Below are 23,066 nucleotides of genomic sequence, written 5' to 3'. Positions count from 1 at the left end.
ATTATAATTATTATTATTAAATATATATATATGTATTTATATTATTTGACATTTAAACAAAAAACAAGACTATTAATTGTCAATGTCGAAAATGTTTTAAAAAAATAAAAAATGGGTAAACCTAAAGAAGCTATCAGTGAAATTGGATTAAATATTGGTAAGTAAATAGTTTTACAAAATATATTGTCACTAGATATATATTCTATTGACACAGTAGACTGACTATAGAGTTAACCTCTAATTTTTGCGTGGATAATTTTTCAGAAACAATTTCGCAGAAGCGGCACAAAAAACACAAGCATAAAAAACACAAGAAGAAGAAATTAATCCACGAAGCGGTTCTGGGAAGTGCACTGCTAGACAGGAAAAAAATGTTGAACCGCGTTAAGAAAGTCGAAATTGATGATAGCAAGCTGGTGAAAACTCCAGCGGGTACTTCAACCTCGCCGAAATCCAAGAAAAAGGTTTTGAAAAATGGAAAAGGTAAGGATAGTGGGACTAGTAGTGAAGAAGAACGTTGGCTGGATGCTATTGAGTCTGGAAAACTTGAAGAGGTAATTTTTAAATTTTATTTTGTCATTTTTTTGGTTTTTTAGTGATTATTATGACACTAAACTCCGTACATGCTTTTAAATTTTTGAATTTTATTTAAGAAATAAATTTTTTAGATTTTTATAATCAAATTATTTAAAAATAAAATTTTTTTAAAAATATTCGTTTAGAAATTTACCAGAATTACATGTAAAAATTTTTTAAAAAAAGTTATTTTTTTTTTAATGATACTGAAATCACTAGACATTTGACAAATTTTTTTTCATTTTTATGAAAAATCAATTATTTTTAAAAAAGTTGTACTTGTAATTTTTTTTTCAATATCTTGACGTGAAGTTTTTTTTTACATTTTATAAAATAAAATTTTTTGAATATATTTTTTTTTTTTTTTCATAATTAATTTGCAATAAAAATGAAAAAAATATCAGATGTCTGCCGGTTGGAGTATAATAAAAGAATCCTAAAAGTAATAAAATGTTTCTTAATTTTATCACAATATATTAGCAACCTTGCAGTCACTATGTGGTTGCCGTGACTTGTTAACTATGAATAAATAAAATTTTACTTTATTAAATAATGGCTTTTGTTAAATTACACTGTACTTTCTTAACTATTGACGTTTTTAAAGGTATAAGCTCATCCTGATGTCACACTCATCAAGAGCTTTCATTTGAGTACCCACATGCATTTTCATATATACATACATATATATTATATATATATATATATATATATATATATATATATATATATATATATATATATATATATATATATATATGAAAAATTAATGTGGGTATTCAAATGAAAGGTCTCGATGAGTGTAATATCGTAGTGAGCTTATATCTTTAAAAATGTCAGTAGTTTACAAAATATAAGGTAATTTCTTAATTATTGATATTTTTGAAGATATAAGCTCATCCCAACGTTACACTCATCAAGAGCTTTCATTTGAGTACCCACATGGATTTTGATATATTTTTCATATGTACATATATATAAATATATAAAATATATGAAAAATTGATGTGGGTACTCAATTGAAAGGTCTCGATGAGTGTAACATCGGGATGAGCTTATATCTTCAAAAATTTCAATAGTTCACAAGATACGTCATTTCTTAATTATATTAAATTGCTCTGTACTTTCTTAAATATTGACGTTTTTAAAGATATAAGCTCATTCCAATCTTACACTCATCAAGAGCTTTCATTTGAGTACCCACATGCATTTTGATATATTTTTCATATATACATATATATAATATATATAAATATATAAAAAATTAATGTGGGTACTCAAATGAAAGGTCTTGATGAGTGTAATATCAGGATGAGCTTATATCTTTAAAAATGTCAATAGTTCTCAAGATACTAGGTAATTTCTTAATTATATATCTAGAGATAGAGAATTTTCGAATGCAGCCTAAATACTTATCATAATAAATTGACTATCGGTGAGAATGATATGAAATCTTGAAAAGGCACAAATTCAACTTAAGACTTTGCAATGACACTAATTTTCACTAAAAAAACCAATTTTATCATATAACTATCCTGGAGACAAAATTTTTCTTATTCTCTTAATATATATAATTAATTTTTGACTTTGATGAATTTTAGGTTGACGATGAGTTAAAAAAAATAAAACCAAAGGATCCAAAACTGATGACAGCCAGACAGCGGGCGATGTTTGAGAGAAAAACAGACACCGAGCCAAATCCAGGAGTCGAGCAGTTGATGTCCTTGCCTACTGGGTACAAGGAAAAAGTCATGACCGCCGAGGCAATTCAGAAAGCTGCGTTAAAATCTCTGAAGCGAAAGCAGATGGCTGATGAAAAACGGGAAAAGGATAAGGTAGTTAATTATTTTATTTTAAAATTAATTTTTTTAGAAATTAGAAATAATATTAAATTATTTTTAGAAAAAAACTATGGAGAGATTGTTGAAGAAACAAGAGTCCAAGACTAAAATAATGTCCAAGGGTAAGATCAAGCGACAAGTACCATTGGTGACTTACAGGATCACCATGGAAGGTTCTTCTATTTCACTTCCTCCAGGAGTTGACTTTCCTCTGCCTCCTACTTCAATGTAAGTTTTATTTTCTATGAAATTTGGAATTTAATTTTGGTGGTTAGTAATTAAATTAAATCATATAGATTGCTTAGCGTAACTTTTGTCAAAAGTTTTTAATCACTTTCTCTTGTTAGTGCAGTGACAGTAGATAATTAGCGAGGTTTATGAAGTATGTTATGCAACGTGTCATACGTCGGCGTGAACATCCTAATTCTAATTTGTAATTAGTTATATAATTGACGTTTTAACTAGTTATAAGTTAATTTAGTTTCGTGTTACGGAAAATTGTTAATGCTGACTTTCATTTGCTTAATTGTTTAGTTAATGGAATTTAATATGTGATTGAAAATTATTTACTAGCACGATATTTCTATCAAATTATAAAATTTATAATGATTTTATTTATTTATTTGTTTCTGGATATATATTCTTTAGAAATTCATTACACTTGTCTATAGAAACCAGAACAATAAATATGAAAGTTACAATATATACAGTAATCAATCGTGAGAATATATCATTAGTAATGTAATGTACAAAATTACAAGTACTATAACAAAATTATTGTACATACATCATACATCATAATGATTATGATTATAATTTATAATAATTAGCTTGTAAAAAAGTGTTTTTATGATCTTGATTATGATGAGTTTGCAGATATCACAAAATTAATGGCAGAAACTTTTTAACTTTTTAATATTAACTCACTTTCAAATTATAATTTGAAGAATTTTTTTTTAAGTACCAAAAATTGAAATAGTTTTTTTTTTAAGATTCTGTTCTTAGAAATTTTTTTTGAAAATTTAAAACTAAAAAATTTGTTTTTTTATTAAAACTAACAATAATAATAATTTTTATACAATATATTTTGTGTAGACTGGTTAATACTATAAATCTGAGATTTTTTATTGGCTGTCCAGTCTATTGCACAAATTTTTTTAACTAATTATTTATCTAATAATTTATAATATCGTTCGCAATTTGTGCAATAGACTGGACAGCCAATAAAAAAACTCAGGTTTATTGTATTAACCAGTCTACAGAAAATATATTGTATAAAAATATCGATGGCGTTAAAGATGTATTGACAGGAGTCAAGTAAATAGAATTAAAGTTCGTAGTTCGTCATTAAGAGGTGACTGAATGGTAATTCTGGACAGTGTCTCGGATAGCTTAAGGGAAGAGCAGTTGGCGCGATACCAAAAGATCCAGGTTCGATTCCTGGTCTGGGCCGTCCGAATTACTTTTTCAGTCAAATTTACCTTTAATGACAAATTTATATACGAATTTTAAAATCGTTTATGCCTGTAGGGAATACAGGCGAACGATATTATAAATTATTAGATAAATAATTAGTTAAAAAAATTTGTGCAATAGACTGGACAGCCAATAAAAAAACTCAGATTAATAATAATAATAATTGAATTTTAAAGAAATTTTATTATTTAAGAAAAAAGATTTATTAAAAACAATAAGGAAGAAAACATTAAAATGATGGAAAAAAGGACATAAATTTCTTTAAACAATTTGGAGTGAAATAATATAAAATTAGGAATTAAATTAAATATTCAAAAATTGACTGCTCTCTCAAGTTTTTGATAAAATTAATAACTTTATAAGGTAAAAGACCCAGTTATTGACACTGGCCTAGTTATTGACTCTTGCAATTTTATTTTAATTAATCAAACAATTAAACTCTAATAAATTGATAAATATAATTTTTGAATTATAAATTTCAATATAATTGTTTTTTTGAGAAAATTTTATTTTTTTAATTAGAATAAAATTGCAAGTGTCAAACAACTAGGCCAGTGTCAATAACTGGGTCTTTTACTTTAGAATATACAAAATTAAGTTATTGTTAATGTCTTTAGTGTCTGATCTTGTGAAGAAGATTTTTTAAACTTATTCTATTTATTTATTTCTTTTTTTTATTTAAACCCAACAGCTTACAGCCATTAACAGGGTAATTTCATACAATATTTAATACAAGATCTATTAAATTTTAATACTAAAATAATATTTACTTTATAATTATTTTTAATTTGGTGAAGGTTACTATAGAAGAAGAAATGAAGCTAACCTAAAAATGAACAATACAAAATCATTTAATAAAGTTAGATTGTTTTGGAAGTTTAAAAAAATTTTTTATAAAATCAGACGTAAATAAAAAACATTGGTATTAATAATTAAATGATTGTTATTATCTGAATTAATTTAAGCAACTGATTTATTAATTATATTAAAAATAACAGAAATCAGAAAAGTTTTAGGTTTTTAATTAATAGTAATGTATTATCTCAGTCTTAATTAACCAAATGTATGGACTGATTTTTCTAAATTATTCAAAATTATTATTATTTTATGAATAATTTTTACTATTACAGAAAAAAAGATTTATTAGAACAATAATGAAGATAACATTAAAATGATGGCAAAAAGTATATAAATTTCTTCAAATAATTAAGACTGAATTAATATAAAATTAGGTAGTGAATTGAATACTTGAAAATTGACTGCTCTCTCAAGTTTTTGATATAATTAATAACTTTAAATAATAAACAAAATTAAATTATTGTTAATATCATTAGTGTTTGATCTTATGAAGATTATTTTTTAACTAATTCTACTGGATTTTAATACTAAAATAATATTAACTTTACCTTTTTTTTATAGATATTTCTCTGACGTAAGTCATTGAAAATTTACAGTTTTATTGGCTATCCAGTTTAATACAACAATTTTTTTCTAATTATCCATAATTTTGTTAGCCTGTATTCTCTGTAAGCATAGACAATTTATTTTCAATTCGTATCTAAATTTGTCATTAGAGATAAATTTGACTGAAAAAATAATTCGGACGGCCCAGACTTCTACCTGTTAAGCTATGAACAAAATTATGAATAATTAGAGAAAAAAATTGTTGTATTAGACTGGATAGCCAATAAAACTGTAAATTTTCAATGACTTATGTCAGAAAAATATCTATAAAAATATTATTAACTTTACAATCACCTTTAATTTGGTGAAGCTTACTATGAAAGAAGAAATGAAGCAAAACTAAAAATGAACAATACAAAATTATTTAATAAAGTTAGATTGTTTTAAAAGTTTAAAAAACCTTCTTCATAAAATCAGACGTAAATAAAAAACATTGGTAATAATAATAATTGAATGTTTATTATTATATGAATTAATTTAAGCAACTAAATAATTAATTATATTAAAAACAATAGAAATTAGAAAAATTTCAGGTTTTTAATTAATGGTAATGTATTACGTCTTAATTATTTAGCCACATGCACATATTTATTTTTCAATATTATTATTACTTAAAATTTTACAAATCCTAATTAATAAATTACTAAATTTCAGAAAAAGAACCCCAGAAATAATAAAGTGCGGAGTAGACGACTGCGAAAGCCCAAAAAGATATTCCTGCTCTAGGACGGGAATCCCTCTGTGCAGTCTGCGGTGTTACAAGGCAAACATCGCCCGAATACTAGCATAATCCAATCTTTGATTCATTAACCTACCTCATCATCATCACTTACATCTAATAATTTATAAATGCAATTTAAAATCTTAAAAATTCTAAGAAATTATTAATATCTTTCAAGCTACCTAGTTTATAATATTTAAATTAATAAATAATAAATAGTGATAGTAGTAAAAACAATTACCGATTATGACCTGTAACGGTTTACCGTTCCACGATCTTATGGTCAACACGGTCCAGACCGGTTCTCATACGTGTGAATGTACCAGTGTGCATCAATACTTCCAGCAGTGATATCCAGCATAGCATTAACAGTTTATTCTTGTTCCGGACAGTGACACTATCAGTTAAAAAAATAATCTAAAATTAATATTCTTCAAAAATGGTCTGATGTCATGATGAGTCTGTTTGTTTTTAATTTTTTGTTACTTCTTTTAACTTTAATTGGTAAGTGGTTATTTTTTTTTTTTTATTTAAAAATTTATAAAAATTTATTTTTGTTGCTAGTAATTAATAGTTAAATTTGTTCTCAGCCGGAGAAGAATTGCACGAGTGCAAGCGTCAGTGTGTGAGTGGAAATTCATTAAAATGTCAGTACAATTTTGTAGTGACGGAGTATCATAAATCTAACACGTAAGTTTTTGTTAAAGTTTAAGAAATCATAAATCTAAAAAAAAAAAAAAAAAAAAACATATTACTTATTTTTATTTTTATTATTTTACAAGTGTTTATACTTGCAGACCTTTCAATCTTTCCGCGCGCTCATCCGTTTCTATCCAGTTAACGGTATTTTAATTATAAACGCTCAGTTTTGTTGTTTAACATTTATTTACATTGCAGATCGAGATATAGATATGTATTGTATTATTAAAGTTCCATTAGCGGTTTAACCGAGTGAATTGCCGAGTTTTTTTTTGTTGCGTACTAGTTTTGGGGAAAGTCGGAACTAAAAATCAATCTAGTTTATTAATTTATTAAGTTTTTTAGATTCATATTCTATGTCAGATTTATTTTAAATAAGATTCATCTTTTGAAATCTAAAAAAAATTTTTTTTATCAAATTAAAATTTAATACTTGGGGTATTCCATAGTGACTGGTGGGGCATTTGACTCTGGAATTCCATAAATTATAAGCTATAATTGGGTGATTCTCTGTAAGGATGTTTTTTGCTATCTCAGGCATTTTTTGATTAGAAAAATTATTATTTTGTTACTTAAAAAAATTAATTACGAAAGGAAAAAAACATTTCTATTTAGAGCATTGAAAACTAAAATGAATTAAATTTTAGTTTTTTGCTATGAATTTGTAAACCACCGAAATAACAGTCCCCTGGGCTGTCCCATTCCCAAAATTAAAACTTTAAGATTAAATTTTATAAGTTATTCGTCCATAATATATAATTTGGTCCATAATATTTATAAACTTAATTAGTTAACTAACAATCTTCTTCAATAAAAAGTACCGAAAATTAATTTGTTTCATTAAATTCATCAAACCAAAGTTTGTCCTAGGCATTTTAAGAACAGTCCTCTGCCAGAAGTTCAAAGCCAAAAAAAAAAAATCCAGCGTGTTATTTTACCTTTTGTAAGGTTTATAAGGATCTAACTAGCCTTGAGTTAATAACCATAGGGCTGTTAGCGTTTTATCGCCATTTTATTTAGTGTCAAAGCACCGTTTGTGCTGGAAATATATGTCTGGGCCACTTCAAAACTCAGTCCCCTGGTAACTATTTTTATTTATAATTTATTTCTAAAATTGGATCCATAAGTCTTAATATTATTCTAATTAATGTAAACATTCATTGAGAACTTGAAAAGTTGAATGCATTGAAATAGTTTGCTTGATTTTTCTCAATTTGATAAAAAAAAACAGTCCCCTGGCAAACAGTCCCTTGTCATGTTATATGGCAAAAGATACACAAATATCGAAAAAGCAAAAATTAAATTGGCTGTTTATTTATTATGAATAAGCTGATAGTTTTGTAGGCCTTGTTAATTTTTTTTCTAATAAAATCAAAAATAATTTAGTCGGATAATTTTGTACAGATTTAAGACGTTCTTACAGAGAATTACCCAATTATGTGACTGAAACTTATACTATAGTAAAATTTATCTTATAATATAGAAGAATAACTAATTAACAACATCCCTTTGTCAATAACCTCGATTACTTTTTAAGTTTCTCGTAATTATCATTTGACTGAGTGTGACTGGTGGGACATCGAAAAATCCTTCTCTCTTACCATAGGTATACTTAAAGTCCAATTTCAGTTCGATCACTAAACTTTTAAAAAATCTTTCCCTCTCAATACAAAATTTATCCTACAAACATTCAATATTATAAAGAATTAGACTGATTACCTACGTAAAAACAATTAAAAAAATTTTTTTTATTGCGACTGGTGGGGCAGGCATTTGTGACTGGTGGGACAAGTACAAAATGTGTAAATCAAGTTGTTTATTAAAAATACTTTTATGTTATTTCAACCTTAGAAACATTATTGTTTATATATTATTTATTATTTATTTATTATATTTTTACCAGATGTACAGTCTGTTCTACAAACTTTGTTACATTTTTGTTTATATAGACAATCTCATATACTTATCAAGAACTCAATAAGGGATGATAGTTTGTTTATAATCTAACATTTTACATTTAACATTTTCCTTATGAAGTATAAAAACATCACAGTCTTCTTTGTCACATAGATTGCACTGCTTACTACACTCGTTTAGATGTTATTTCTTTCAGCTACCAACTGGTTTTCTTTCGTGTTGATTTTTTTAAAGAGGACACAGATAGCACTTACTGGTGGGCCTCTAAGGAGTGTTCTCCAAAGTGTATCTAGATCCGCATCATACTTTCCGTCTGTTAATGTTTGAATCTCGGACTGGATTTTTTTAGAGCATAAATTTAGAGCTTGCCTGCAGGAAATGAGATTCAAGGTTTCAGGTTCGCTTTCGCAGGCTCTGCAGTACTGGCTTTTATAACCTTTTTTGTTGCTCTTTCCAAAATTTCCGCATCTTATCTTTGTCCAGATTTCTTTCATCCAGCCTTCAATTGTTTTGTCATGCCAGTAGGACTCAACTGTATCACATGTTCTCACAAATTTGAAAATCGGGCTGAATGTAGATTCCATGATTTTCTTGTGATTTTCTTTGGCTGTTTTATCTTTATATATTTTCAGTCCCGTCTCCAATCTTTCGACTATAGCTTCTTGGTCTGCATTATTCCAGACCATCGTTGGGATATCCTGGCATTCCATGTCTGTGAGGGCTTCCATCATTTTAGTTCCCCATGCTGACGGAATTTTTGTTGTTTATATATTTAACTATAAATTATTTAGGATAATTAAAAAAAACTAATTAAAAAACACAAATAAAAGATTTAGCATACTGACAACACAATCTTGATAAACTTAGGTATTAATTAATAACGAACATAAAAAAATTTGTTCTTAAAACTATAATAATAATAATTATGTTAGTTAATAACAAACATAAAATGAATTTGTTCTTAAAACTATTAAAACAATATTTGATCCGGATACAAGTTAGTACGGCTGAAAAGTTACTAGGAGAGAAAAATTGATTTTCTTATTGATTAAAAAAAATTTTTTTTACAAATTAGTAAAATATAAACTTTTAATAATAAATTAGAATGAATTAGAGAAATTTTAATCATTTTCCCATTTCGCATGGAATGCCGCATTAATAATGACAAGAAAAATAAAAAATTACATGGACAAATTTAATAAAAAAAATTTTTATTAGTTTCTTGTTTATATTTTTGAATTTTTTACTAAAAATTAATATTTTTTTGGCAACGTTGCATAAAATTAAACATGGCGCCGCACGCTCATTCATTTTAGAAGATCGCGTAAACTAAAAAACACATTATAATTAAAAAAAAAAATTAAATTCCAAATCTTGCCATTGCGTAGTTTTAATAAAAAATTATTCCCACTGATTATTTATAAGCAATTAAATATAATGAGCAAAATAAATTTCGAGGTGAGGATTAATAAAAATGGCGGAGTAGTATAGGTTGAAATTTACTTACTAATCGGTCCTGCAGGTGGCGGCACTGTAAATTGCCGCCAATAGTAATCAATAAATTTAAAAGGATTTGCAGAAATGAATCAGACAATTGCAATGAATCAATCGACAGCGTCTTATTGATCAACGGCAAGACACCTGGACCTGCTATTGAGGTAAATAATTAATGATACTGAAATCAGCGGGCATCTGAGAATTTTTTGAAATTTTTGTAATAGATCAAATATTATAAAAAAAATTATTCTTCAAAATTCGGGTTAAAAATTTTTTTACTTAATTTTTTCATAATGTAATTGTTAAAAAATTGCAAGATATCTGATAATTCAAGTATCATAATCATTAAAAAATTTTAAATAATTTATAAAAAAAATTATTTATAAATTTCTTACAGGTATGTCTCGGAGATATCATAGAAGTATTTGTTCACAACAAGTTACCATCCAGCGAGGTTTCGTTCCACTGGCACGGAATATCTCAGCAAGGATATGTACACATGGATGGAGTTCCTATGATAACTCAGTGTCCAATCATGCCGTTCTCGAGCTTTCGGTATGATTTCAAGCCAGAGAAAAATGGGACTTACTTCTACCACGCTCACTCAAGTACTTTTTTTTTTTTATGAAATATAATTTATTAATTTAATAGACATCTGCAAATTTTTAGGTTTTTTTTTTTTTTAATAAATAAATAAAAAAAAAATCATGTAGAAATTTTAAAAAACTGTCAGTGAAATTTCTTAAAAATATTTCAAGATAATTAATTATGAAAATTAAATTAGTCGACATCTAAAAATTTTTAGAATTTTTTTTTTATTGAAAAAATTATTAGAAAAAAAATAAAAAAAAAATTCCATCTATGCAGTTTTTTAAAAATATTTTTCAGTTCTAACTTAATAATTAAAAAAATTAAAAATTTCGATTAACTTTAGTATTATTAATAAATTATGAATATTTTGTAAATATTTTTAATAATTTTTTTTTTATTGAAAAAATTAGTACAAAAGAATTAAAAGAAAAAATTTCCCATACAAAAGATTTGAAAAATTATACGTGCAATTTTTCTTAAGTATTGTTTTAAATTTAATTAAAAAGTAATTAAACTTGTAATTAAAAAGTTAATTTAAATAATTAACTCGTAATTTAATTGTCGAAAAATAGTATATTACACACCTAGGGAAGTAAAGTAAGAAATGTCTCAGATCACATGTAATCTGAAACAACAAACATATGATCTGAGGCTTTCTTATTTACTTCCCGTGGAGTGTATGCTATTTTTTTGCTCGACGAAGGCAGAAAGCGGCAACTTCGTTTAGCGCAGCGGGCCGAAAGTTGACGCTTTCTGCCCGTCGAGCAAAAAAAAAATTGTTGAACCTCGGCTAATTTTAGTATCATAAATTTTGATGTAATTTTGTAATTCGGCTGGTGCCTTCGCATTTTAATTAAATAAACAAATAAATAAAAAATTGCACAGAAAAAAATTACAAAAAATTCATAGCATACTTTTTTACATTATTTTTTTTTGCAATTGAATAATTTTTTTTTAATTTTTAGACGTCTGCTACAACTATGCTCTTAAAATATTTTTCTACAGCAATTTATTTCTTAACTAAAACGAAAAATTGGACAGATGTCAGTGTCGTAATTAATAACAAACCTTAAAAACCGTTTAACTTTTAAGTTTCTCAGCAAGCTGAGGGATTGTACGGCTCCTTGATAGTATCCTCTCCATCAGACGATCAAAATCTCCAGCGAACTCTGATTTTATCTGTAAAATCGTATCCTATTTATCCGTTCTCGCAATCAACGCCCGTCGCAATCGCTCAGACGATAAACGGCCAGGTAATTACAATCACAAATCACAGTTATTGACCGTAAATCACGGTCACAATAATGCTGATGCTGATGTGTAAGTGTAATTATTGTGCTTTCCAGGCCAATAATCATGAGCTTAATGTACACAAAGGCCTCAGTTATCGCCTGCGGTTAATAAATGCTGGAATTTTTTGCCCGATGGGATTTTTCATTGACAATCACCCGCTGGTAGCCTACGCTATTGGAAATACTCTGGTTAAACCGACAGAAACAATGCATGTTATTATATTCCCAGGTAACCAATATTATAATTTATTCCGATAATTATCGCAAAAATTTACTTTGATCTCCGTCCTGATCGGATTAGTCTGGATCTATTGGTCCTTTGTCGCTTGAAGATTAAAAATCCGTCTCTCGTTCAATCTGCTGTTACGAGATTCTCTTTGACATGCTTACAATATTCAATCTATGTATTATATATAAATCTATGATGTTAGTCATAATCATAATGATATTGTTACTGTCTGTGGATTTCTCACTTTGCAGACGAAAATTTTGGATTGAAAAAAATTTTTTAATTTAAGACAAGAATATTAAATCTAAAATTTTTTTTTTGTTATTTCATCTCAGAAAAAATTTTTTTTTTTTCCAAAAATTAATTTTTGACATTTTTTCTTCAAAATTTTTATTTAAAATATACTTTAAAAAAAAAAATAAAAAATTTTTTAGATGTAAAAATCTATAAGATTTTTAATATTTATAAGAAAAATTAATTTTTAATTGACAATTTTTGTAATTTTTATAACAGTTATGATAGTAGGAATTTTTTCTAAAAATTCGCATTTAAAACTTTTTTTAAAATTTTTATAAGTGCAATTTTTTTAATAAGTATTTTTTATAACAGTTAAATTACAGAAAATTAAAAAATTATTTCATTTCAGTATCGTAAAATTTTTCAATTGATAATTTTATAAATTTTTATAATATATCAATTATGATAGTAGTAATTTTTTCTAAAAATTCGCATTAAAATTTTTTTTTTTTTAATTTTTATAATTGCAATTTTTTCAATAAGTATTTTTTTTTTAATTAAATTGTTACAGAAAATTAAAAAATTGTTTTATTTCAGTATCATAAAATTTTTTAATTTACTATTTTTGGAATTTTTATAACACATCAATTATGATAATAATAATTTTTTCTACAAAATCGCATTTAAAATTTCTATAATTGCAATTTTTCGACTAAGTATTTTTCATAACAATCAAGTTACAAAAAATTTAAAAATTGTTTCATTTCAGTATCATAAAATTTTTCAATTGACAGTTTTTGAAATTTTTATAACACATCAATTGTGATAGTAGTAATTTTTTCTAAAAATTGGCACTTAAAATTTATTTTTTATTTTTTATAATTGCTATTTTTTTACGAAATATTTTTTATAAAAATTAAATTACAGAAAATAAAAAAATTTCTCCATTTCAGTATTAAAAAATTTTATCAACTCAGTACCACAATCTAAAAATAATAATTTTTCAGGAGAAAGAATAGACTTGATATTGAATGCAAATAGACCGGTATCAAAATACCGAGTAGTGGTTCAAGGCCTGCAGGGCTGTAGGAATTTGATCTACGAGACGTCATTAACTTATGACAGTGCGGAATCAAATATCCCTCGTGGCTCTGCCAAAGATAAGGCTGACGATGATGATGGGGATCCAGTACATTATCTAGACATACCGGAAGAAATGCAGGGTCATGACTGTCGAAGTATTGAAAAAAATACTCTCTGTTCCTTGGATTTAGAGACAACATCCAATGTTATTATTAATAATGATCCACCGGCTATTTATTATCTTCCCTTTGACGTCAACTACTACCCGGGTATCACCGATGACATGACTGATTACACTTTTAATATTTATGGGTACTCTTTCTACCCTTCGTACTTGAGTAAGTGTATTTAACACTATCTCATTTCTTCTTTGTATTTTTCTAACCTCTTCAAAAATTTTTCTTATCTTATATTTTAGCGATTAATGACAATCCCAAGGTGACGCAGATAAACAAGATGTCTTTCAAGTATCCGTCATCACCAATTCTCTCCCAACCCGAGTTAGTTTCCGAAGATTTGGTTTGTTCGATTGAAGAGCGTTCAATTGCTTGCAGGAACAATCCGGAGTTCTGCGAATGTTTGCAAGTACTGCAAGTCCCTGCTAAGAAAACAATCGAAATTGTTTTGATTGATGAAGGTTGGTTGTAATATAAGCTGTAATGTTGGTTTAAGGATGTTCATGCGTAAGACTTAATAGTAGATATAAATTTAGATTTTTTAGTTTTGATAAGTTTAAGGGAGTATTCTTCGTTGGGTCAAATTAGACCAAAAAATAGGGGAATCATTCAATGTCAAATCAACCAATAGTTGGAATCAACCCCTTTCGATTTGGACAAATTTTTGTCAGAAGTTTTCTTTTATCATATAACGAAGTTCTGCCAAAGGAAAAAAAATAAAAAATTTTTTTTTCAGAAAATATGCAAATTCAAAATTTCGCGATTTTTCCAGTTTTCAATTTTGTTTTTGTAATATCTTGAACGCTAGTATAGATACAGGAATTATATTTTGTTTGTTTAAAAGGGGACACTTGGAGCTATTGAAAAAAAAATATTTTGGGAAAAAATTTTGAAAAATTCCAAATTTGTCAAATTTTGAATTTTTGAAAATCGTCAAAAGTAAATTTTTGGCTCAAATTTTTTTGTATAATACCTTGTACCAATCTTAAAAGATCCTGAAATTTTTGAAACTGTGTTTTATGTTTTTTCAACAATGTGAATTTTTTAAATGAGTTAAAAAAAAAATTTTCTTAAAATGTTCTTTTTTCATCATTATGCCACTAAATTAAATTTCAACTGTTCAAAATATCAATATGACGCGATTTGCCAAACTCAATTAAGATAAAAATAAAAAAAATATGATAAAAGAAAATTTTTGACAAAAATTTGTCCAAATCGAAAGGGGTGGATTCCAACTATTGGTTGATTTGACATGGAATTACCCAGGGGTGAGGTTACAAAAATTTACACTCTGCTGAAAATTGGTAGGATTGTTCAAAACACTATTATAAATGAAATGTGAAAAGTCCTCATCGATTCGACTCCTGGATAAAAATTTACTCGGGGTCAAAAGTCACAAAAACAGATTAGAAGTTTGAATTTAAGGTAATTTTTGAAAAAAGGTAAAAAAAAAGGCAATCAATATTTTTACCATTCATTTTTTTATAAGATATTAATTAATATTTCAAGAATACAAAAAAAAAAAAAAAACGTAAAAAATTCAAAATTCAAAAAGTTAGCAGCTAATAAATAAAGTAGGGGGTTTCAAAAAATTGGCACGTGACCATCATACCCTCTTAGCAATCTAGGAAAAAAAAAAGATTATTAATTTAGAGTAATGCCGCTACCGTACTAACTAATAAAAATTTTTTTCACAAAATGGCAACCGCCTGAAATAAAAATTAATTTTTGTACCTTTTTTTGAGTTTTCCGAATTTTTTAAAAATATTAAATATTGAAATTTGGAGATGGGGAGAGTTCATGTGATAGAGAAGTCTATAAAGAAGACTTACACAAAATTTCAAGTAATTCGGTTCGGTATAACTTGAAAAATTGTGGGTATCGTTTTAAAAAAGACAGTTTCAAGAAAAACGCATTTAAAGTTTCGTGTAAAGTTTATCTGCGTCAGCAAAATAGCTATTTTTCCAAAAATAATTTGAATTTTCTAAAATCTTCTTAAAGGGTTAATCTTTAAAAATATGCAAAAAAAATCAATTTTTTCAAATTTATAGACCAGAATGCCCGCTTAATCATATTTTGATCTTCCATCAAAAATTAAAAATTCATCGATTATTTAAAAAAGTTATTAACTATTAAAAATCAGTTTTTTAACATACAACCTTATGACAGATCAGCGTTTTTTTAATTTTAAAATTATAATATTTATATTATTAAACTAGATACCATAACAAATAATTCTTCTAACCCGTTATCACCTATTCGGTCATTTTTATGCTAGTATAAATCTAATTTCAAGTGGATAGAAATTTCCATCTTCACTAACGATTTGAGACAATTCGTCTTCGGATAGTTAGGTCGATGGGTAACCATCGAACTTGAACACTAGTTAGCTGGTGAATGCTAGTATCTGTTCGACTATATGTTAAGTATTAACGATGGAAAGCTACTGAGAATAAAGGGCAACTTTTTGAAAAAAATCCATGAAAAATTAACCAAGCCAGGAATCGAACCTGGATCTCCCCGATTACATGTCAGGATGCTTTTACCAGCTAAGCTACCGGGTCATTCTCCACTTACTTACTTAGATAATAGCATTCACCAGCTAACTAGTGTTCAAGTTCGATGGTTACCCATCGACCTAACTATCCGAAGACGAATTGTCTCAAATCGTTAGTGAAGATGGAAATTTCCATCCACTTGAAATTAGATTTATACTAGCATAAAAATGACCGAATAGGTCATAACGGGTTATAAGAATTATAATAAATCACGGTTGATAAAATTAATAAAAAAGTTTAAAAATATAAAAGCGCCTAGAAAATGGAAACAGAAGTACTACAGTTTATATCGTAGTATGGAGTTTAAAGGGAGGAGGTAGCATAGTATTGACAACTACTGAGAGTTAAGTGTATACTGAGAGAAAGTAAGTGGAGAATGACCCGGTAGCTTAACTGGTAAAAGCATCCTGACATGTAATCGGGGAGATCCAGGTTCGATTCCTGGCTTGGTTAATTTTTCATGGATTTTGTTCAAAAAGTTGCCCTTTATTCTCAGTAGCTTTCCATCGTTAATACTTAACATATAGTCGAACAGATACTAGCATTCACCAGCTAACTAGTGTTCAAGTTCGATGGTTACCCATCGACCTAACTATCCGAAGACGAATTGTCTCAAATCGTTAGTGAAGATGGAAATTTCCATCCACTTGAAATTAGATTTATACTAGCATAAAAATGACCGAATAGGTGATAACGGGTTAGAAGAATTATAATAAATCACGGTTGATAAAATTAATAAAAAAAAATAACAAATAATGTTTGAAAAAATTATCTGATTCATGGATTTTTTGTAAATTCATCAAGAAGATAGTATTGATGAACGTTTAAATTAATTATTTATTATTTTACTTGGTATAATTATAAATAATTAGAATTATTTTAGTTGATTTTTGACCGTACTGAAAACAACTACCTGAATAAAGCTGATTACATGGTTAGAAATGACAAATTTGTCAAATTTAATAAACAATAAAGATTAACGTCAAATCAATGACTAATTTATATTTACTGATTTTTTAAAATAGATGCCTAAAAAATATTTGAGGTATATAAAAAAAAATTATAAATCATTATAAGATTATTGATATACTTAAAAATTTTTCTCAAGACCCCAATAAATTTCATGAAAGTCCTCATTTGACTTTAGCGTACCGCATGAACTTCCATAATCAATTAGCGGACGATCCTGGTGTACTTATTTCTGTAAACAAGTGAATAATTAATTAATCAGTTGGTTTGTTGGTTATTCAATTAGGATTCGGCGGAAATAGAAGCCACGTGTATCATACCCACGGGTACACGGTCAACGTAATAGGATACCAATCATTCGGACGGGCGGTAACAAGAGAGGAGATAGTATCTCTTGAACAGTCAAATAAACTCCCGCGGAATCTAATCAATCCTCCTAAACTGGATAGCTTCGTTGTTCCGAACAAGGGATACGTTATACTCAGTTTTTACACCGACAATATTGGGTATTGGTTATGGGAATCCCGTGGATATGCAACTACTCACGGTCCACCTATGCAGTTTCTCCTGCAAGTTGGCAATCCGGAGAACATGCCTACAATTCCTATCGATTTTCCTACTTGTGGGAATCACAAAGGTCCTGATTTAATCTTTGAGGATGAATAGTTTCATTATAGATTAGGAATTTTGTATATGTTTATTGTAATAAAATAAATTTATTTATTTATTAATTGGAAAATTTATTACTTTATTATTTATTAGTTACAGTAATTACTTTGTAAAGTTGTCACAGGGTTTTTATTCCCTGTGTGCGTCCCTCCCTGCGCCTAAATTTGGCGACAGATCCACACTCGGTGTGTCTCTGACTTTTATTATTTTGTACCTATTTATTAATTTATTTATTGAGTTTATTATTATTATTTATATTTGAAATTTTTGATACTATTGTTGTTAATTTAAGAATTAATTTTATCTTTATTTCAGACATTTATAATGAATTATTTATAATTTATTATTATTATTATTATTATTATTATTATTATTATTTGTGTGCATTGCCGTAAATCATTGTCATATAGTACCTAATTTTACTATGAGTGATAAATCATAGCCTTTACTCGCACGGGTGAGGCCCTACAATATCGATCGCGAGCAAAGAGTTCATTGAATTAGGGAAAATGGCTAGAGAGGCCCTTTACTTGTTGTCGAACACGAAGCCTCGAACGGTTTACGGTGACAAAAATTGAGCAGACACGCGGTGGCCCGCTTGGTGTGAGGTATACACGCGGGACCTCCGCTATTGTAAGGAGTGTGGATTTGGTGCCTTGGGTTGAGTTTCCTTTTTGGTGAGTACTCACAAGTTGAGATCGATTAATATCCGCACACCGCTATCTCCTGGCTTAAATAATTTATTCTTTTATTGTTTAACTAAATTCACTATCGATTTATCGGGTCGATCCCGTAGCGAGTAAGGGTTACTTTAAGGGAACACTTGTACCTATCCCGAAAGCCTCGTGTGGGTCCCTGAAATGGCCAGCAATTACTAATCAAAGTACTACACTTACATTAATTATTATTACGTTCGTAAATAATATTGAAAGGCTAATATCTAAAATTATCGTTTATATTGGTTTAATTGTTTGAAATCTATTATATTTGTTCCATAAAGGATTTATTCTGTTATTTGGAAAGCAGATTTAGTTTTAAGTAACAACGTTTATAAATAAATAATTTATTTTTATTAATATTTTCTGATTCATTAATGATTTATTTTATGTAAGTTAATTCCCGGATTCTTTTCCTATGACTCATCTTCCTAGTTCAATTCGTTAATATAAAATATTATTTTATAATTAATTATTTATTATTTCTAATTGTAAATTCTGTCTTGACCTTGACTTTAGTTACTTTGAGATTTACCTTTTCATTCGCATTAGTTTAAATCGTTAATTGATCGTCCGGCGCGGCCCCTGGAATTTTTATTATTTTTGGTAATTTTTGGATAAAATTATCTGGCGTCCAAATGTGCACTAACCCAGCCTGAGGGGTTTCCGGGTTAATTTTATTATATATTAAGAAGGGCGAGCGTAAAATACTCTACCCAGCCGGTATCTCCGCCACCGGTCGAATTTAGTTAAATTTTGGGGAAAAGTGTTATTACAAAGTTTTTCTCAAAAATTTATCGGAGTCTCCAGTAGAATAAAAAAAAATTTATACAGCTTACCGCACGCATAGAATTATTATTGGACATATTGTTATCAATAGAATATTATTATTATTTTTATAGGTTTTATATTTAAGAAAAACTAGAATTTTATTTAATAAGATTATTTATTTATTTATTTATTTATTTATTCGATTTGAATGCCAAGGCATCAGCCAAATGGCAAAAATACAAAAGTAAGTAGTATAAAGTACATGTAAGAGTATAAACAGGTCTATATAAACATATTAACAATATTTAAATTAGAAGAAATAATCAACTAATTACAATCAGTCAAAGTGAAATGAAATAAGAGTAACAAGGAATTTAAAAATCCGAACGAAAACAGTTTCACTGTAAAAAAATCGCGCCAAGTCCACGTTCATAAGACTATTAAGAAAAAAAATTTTTATTTCTTTACAAAAAGATATAAAATAAAAAATTAAAAAATCCAAGTAACCGATATGGTTGTATATGATTTTTGGACATTAAAAAAAATTTTGTTGTAAATTTAAAAATTAAAAGAAACAATTTTGGAACGTATTTAGTGTGCGTGGTTACGAAATATTTCACTTTTTATGAAATTCCTAAAATCTATCTACTAGGACTTTTAAAAAAAATTGAAGTACACAGTGACACACACCAAGTACGTTCCAAAATTGTTTCTTTTAATTTTTAAATTTACAACAAAATTTTTTTTAATGTTCAAAAATCATATACAACCATATCGGTTACTTGGATTTTTTAATTTTTTATTTTATATCTTTTTGTAAAGAAATAAAAATTTTTTTTCTTAGTCTTATGAACGTGGACTTGGCGCGATTTTTTTACAGTGAAACTGTTTTCGTTCAGATTTCAGTATTTTTTGTAATTATAATAAAAATTTGCAATTGGTACCAACTTAAATCTCAAGTTGGCTGCATTTTTTATAGCAAACTATCCCCTTGAAGCTACAGTTTATGTAAAAATAATTGCAGCGCACCCTGGCGGATGTAGATGCAAGCTGTGAAATTTATTTTTTTAACTGTAGTTTCCCATCTATTGGACTATCACCATGCATTCTCGAATTACTTAGTCTGTGGCATGTCACTTTTTACATCGAAAAAAAGTCAGGATCGAAATTTTCGAGCTTGCTATAGTTTGTGCTGATAAAACTTAATAATTTCAAGTAGATTAATTGTTATAATTGAATATAATTAATTGATATCAGTAAAATAAAGTATGAATTACTGTTATAATATAAAATTTAGGAACAAGAAGTACCGTAGAATTAAATAAAATTTTGCAACCTCGAAATACCGTTCTGCTTACAGTAAACACACTCGGTAGTCTGGCGCTCCGTTTACAACGGATTTGAACGGAACTTGGCGCCAGATTCTACCGAATCTGTGGATATAATATAACTGCCAGACTAAGTTAGATTTAATGCACTGCAAGTTATACCAAATTTAACAACTTGAAATTTCCTCAGTGGTACCATCAGGTATTAGGCTCTCCTTGAGCTCAAGGTCATGGAAGAATTTATAAGCTTTTGTCTTGAAGGTGACAATACTAAGTGCATTGATGACATCAGGTGGTAATTCACGCCAAAGACGTATTGAAGAGATTAAAAATGAGTGTTCATAAGAAGCAGTTGAAAAATTGGGAATTTTAAATGTGATGTTATTATTTCTGGCAGCTACTCTCTCGGAACGTCTGATATCAGGTGACTCTTCGACGAATAGGCTTCTATAGAGGAAACTAGGTTCACCAGAGCTGAAGAGGTTGTACAAAAAAACAAGCCAAGAAATAATACCGCCTCGATTTGACTGTGGTCCACTGTAAAGAGCGTCTATGAGGTGTAATATGTTCATCACGCTTCAGATTGAAAATAAATCTTATGCCATTGTTTATTAGACGCTGTAGCTTATAATCTAGCCTTTTCGATCTATCTATCAAGACCAAAGAGCAGTAGTCAATGATAGGAATAATCATTGTAACAACCAGCAATTTTCGAGTTGAAGTAGATAAAATATTCTTCCTATATTTGAGGCTATTTAGAGAACCATAAACTTTACGAGAAATATGCGAAACGTGCAGATCCCAGGAGAGATTGGCTGATAAATGAACACCCAGATGTTTAATTGAGCTGACGTATGGGATAACATTACCATCGATGATTATTTGTGGAAGATCACAGATTAGATGTTTAATTTTTTTTATTTAATTTATTTTTTTAAGTTATTTCACTGGAAAATGTATATAGAATAACGGCTAATAGAAACAAAAAATTACGAATGTGATTCAAGTACATTTTTATAAATAATATTTAACTAATTACATAAAATTTTATTTGAATGATATTTGTATAAAAGTTTGTTAGAATTAAGTGTAATTCAGCAACAATTGATCACGAAAATGTGTAATTTTTTATACAGCTGGTAAGTCTTCACCGATTGCAGAGCTGCCTCAAAGTCGGTGGCTAATGTTGGTACTTAGATTCACTTTTACTAGGGGGTCCGGTAAATTTTGCAGTAGTTTTAGTAAAAACATTTTATTTTACTGTAATTTTTAATATTAAATAGTCAAAATTTTAATTTTACACTGAGAAAAAAAAATACTTTTACTCAATTAAAAATTTCTTGGTTCAAGAAATTCGATGACGATCAAATATTTTATTATTATTAATTATTAATTTCCGAAGAGAATGGCATCAATATTTATTTTTGGATAATAGATAAACAAGAGAATATCTTTATTTAAATTAAGTAAAAATTATTTCAATCAATTTAACAAGTTCTTGAGCTAAGAATATATATTCGTGAAAATTTTCAAGAACATGAATTCTTGTATCAAGAAAATTTTCTTAATAATAGTGTATTGTGTGACTAGGGATGAAGCAAAACGATTTCAGACCAGAGTGAAGTTTTCTGTCCGAGCGAAGCGAGGGCTGGCATCACTCGGTCTGAAATCGTGTTCCATCCCGCGTCACACATTATATTTTTCATATAAGTTGCATTAAAAATGCTAGTTTCAATGTCTGGAGCCAACCAGAACTAGATAGTTTCAGACGAATAGCGAAAATACCATTTTATTATAAAACTCCTTAAAAAAATTAAAAACTACAATTCAAGAAAGTAATGGTTTATTTTTTATTAATCATTATTCGTTAATTGAATAGTTTTCTTTTGTCATTCTTATTTATGCTTAGTAACAGAATTATAATATGTCAGTACAATTAACGGTTAGAATGACAATTATAAAGGTATAAAATAAACAAAAGATACTCTGATAGGATTGAAAATAAAGCTGCAACTTCATCTCGCGGGCAGAAAATCATTATTTTTTGCCCGCCGGGAAGAAATGATTGATTCCTGCCCGGCAACAGTCGCATTGGTCTGAAAGTGTCTAGTTTTGGTTGGTTCAATAGGCATTGAAACTCGTATTTTCAATGCAGGTTATATGAAATAAGTATTTTTTTCTCAGTGTAAAATCCTAACATCTCCAATTTTAATTAATTGGATGGTGCAATTTGGTAGGGGAGAAAGGGGTCAATTGAAC

General features: G+C 27.9%; 2 protein-coding genes and 1 long non-coding RNA gene across 5 annotated transcripts in view; all 3 read left to right on the top strand.

Moving 5' to 3' along the window:
- LOC123264519 (INO80 complex subunit B) overlaps window positions 1–23,066 on the top strand; it is a 34,754-nt gene continuing 11,688 nt past the window's right edge. Inside the window, exons 1-5 of one of the 2 annotated variants that reach the window (XM_044727801.1) lie at window positions 1–157; window positions 265–554; window positions 2,175–2,408; window positions 2,476–2,642; window positions 6,009–6,509. In XM_044727801.1, the coding sequence (XP_044583736.1) occupies window positions 112–157; window positions 265–554; window positions 2,175–2,408; window positions 2,476–2,642; window positions 6,009–6,144 (873 nt within the window). In that variant the 5' untranslated portion in view covers window positions 1–111 and the 3' untranslated portion in view covers window positions 6,145–6,509. Of the gene's footprint in view, window positions 158–264; window positions 555–2,174; window positions 2,409–2,475; window positions 2,643–6,008; window positions 6,510–23,066 lie in introns of those variants that run through there. The other variant, XM_044727802.1, reaches the window with a different exon arrangement.
- On the top strand, window positions 2,649–5,689 carry LOC123264521. The gene is made up of 3 exons (XR_006509359.1): window positions 2,649–2,947; window positions 3,063–3,123; window positions 5,665–5,689. It is a non-coding gene; the product is annotated as an uncharacterized LOC123264521 (long non-coding RNA).
- Window positions 6,439–18,054, top strand: LOC123264518 (laccase-12-like). Of its 2 annotated transcripts, none has more exons than XM_044727800.1 (9): window positions 6,439–6,579; window positions 6,666–6,765; window positions 10,271–10,349; window positions 10,586–10,796; window positions 11,872–12,032; window positions 12,126–12,300; window positions 13,545–13,958; window positions 14,039–14,257; window positions 17,610–18,054. In XM_044727800.1, exons 1-9 carry the CDS (start codon window positions 6,528–6,530, stop codon window positions 17,987–17,989), a joined length of 1,791 nt encoding a protein of 596 aa, XP_044583735.1. In that variant the 5' UTR covers window positions 6,439–6,527; the 3' UTR covers window positions 17,990–18,054. The 2 variants fall into 2 exon arrangements, with proteins under 2 accessions (XP_044583735.1, XP_044583734.1); XM_044727799.1 differs by having other exon boundaries at window positions 10,262–10,349.

Source organism: Cotesia glomerata, linkage group LG5, assembly GCF_020080835.1.
Source record: "Cotesia glomerata isolate CgM1 linkage group LG5, MPM_Cglom_v2.3, whole genome shotgun sequence".
Classification (NCBI taxonomy): domain Eukaryota; kingdom Metazoa; phylum Arthropoda; class Insecta; order Hymenoptera; family Braconidae; genus Cotesia; species Cotesia glomerata.
The sequence above is the reverse complement of the archived record's forward strand: the minus strand, read 5'-3'. Positions and strand labels throughout refer to the sequence as shown.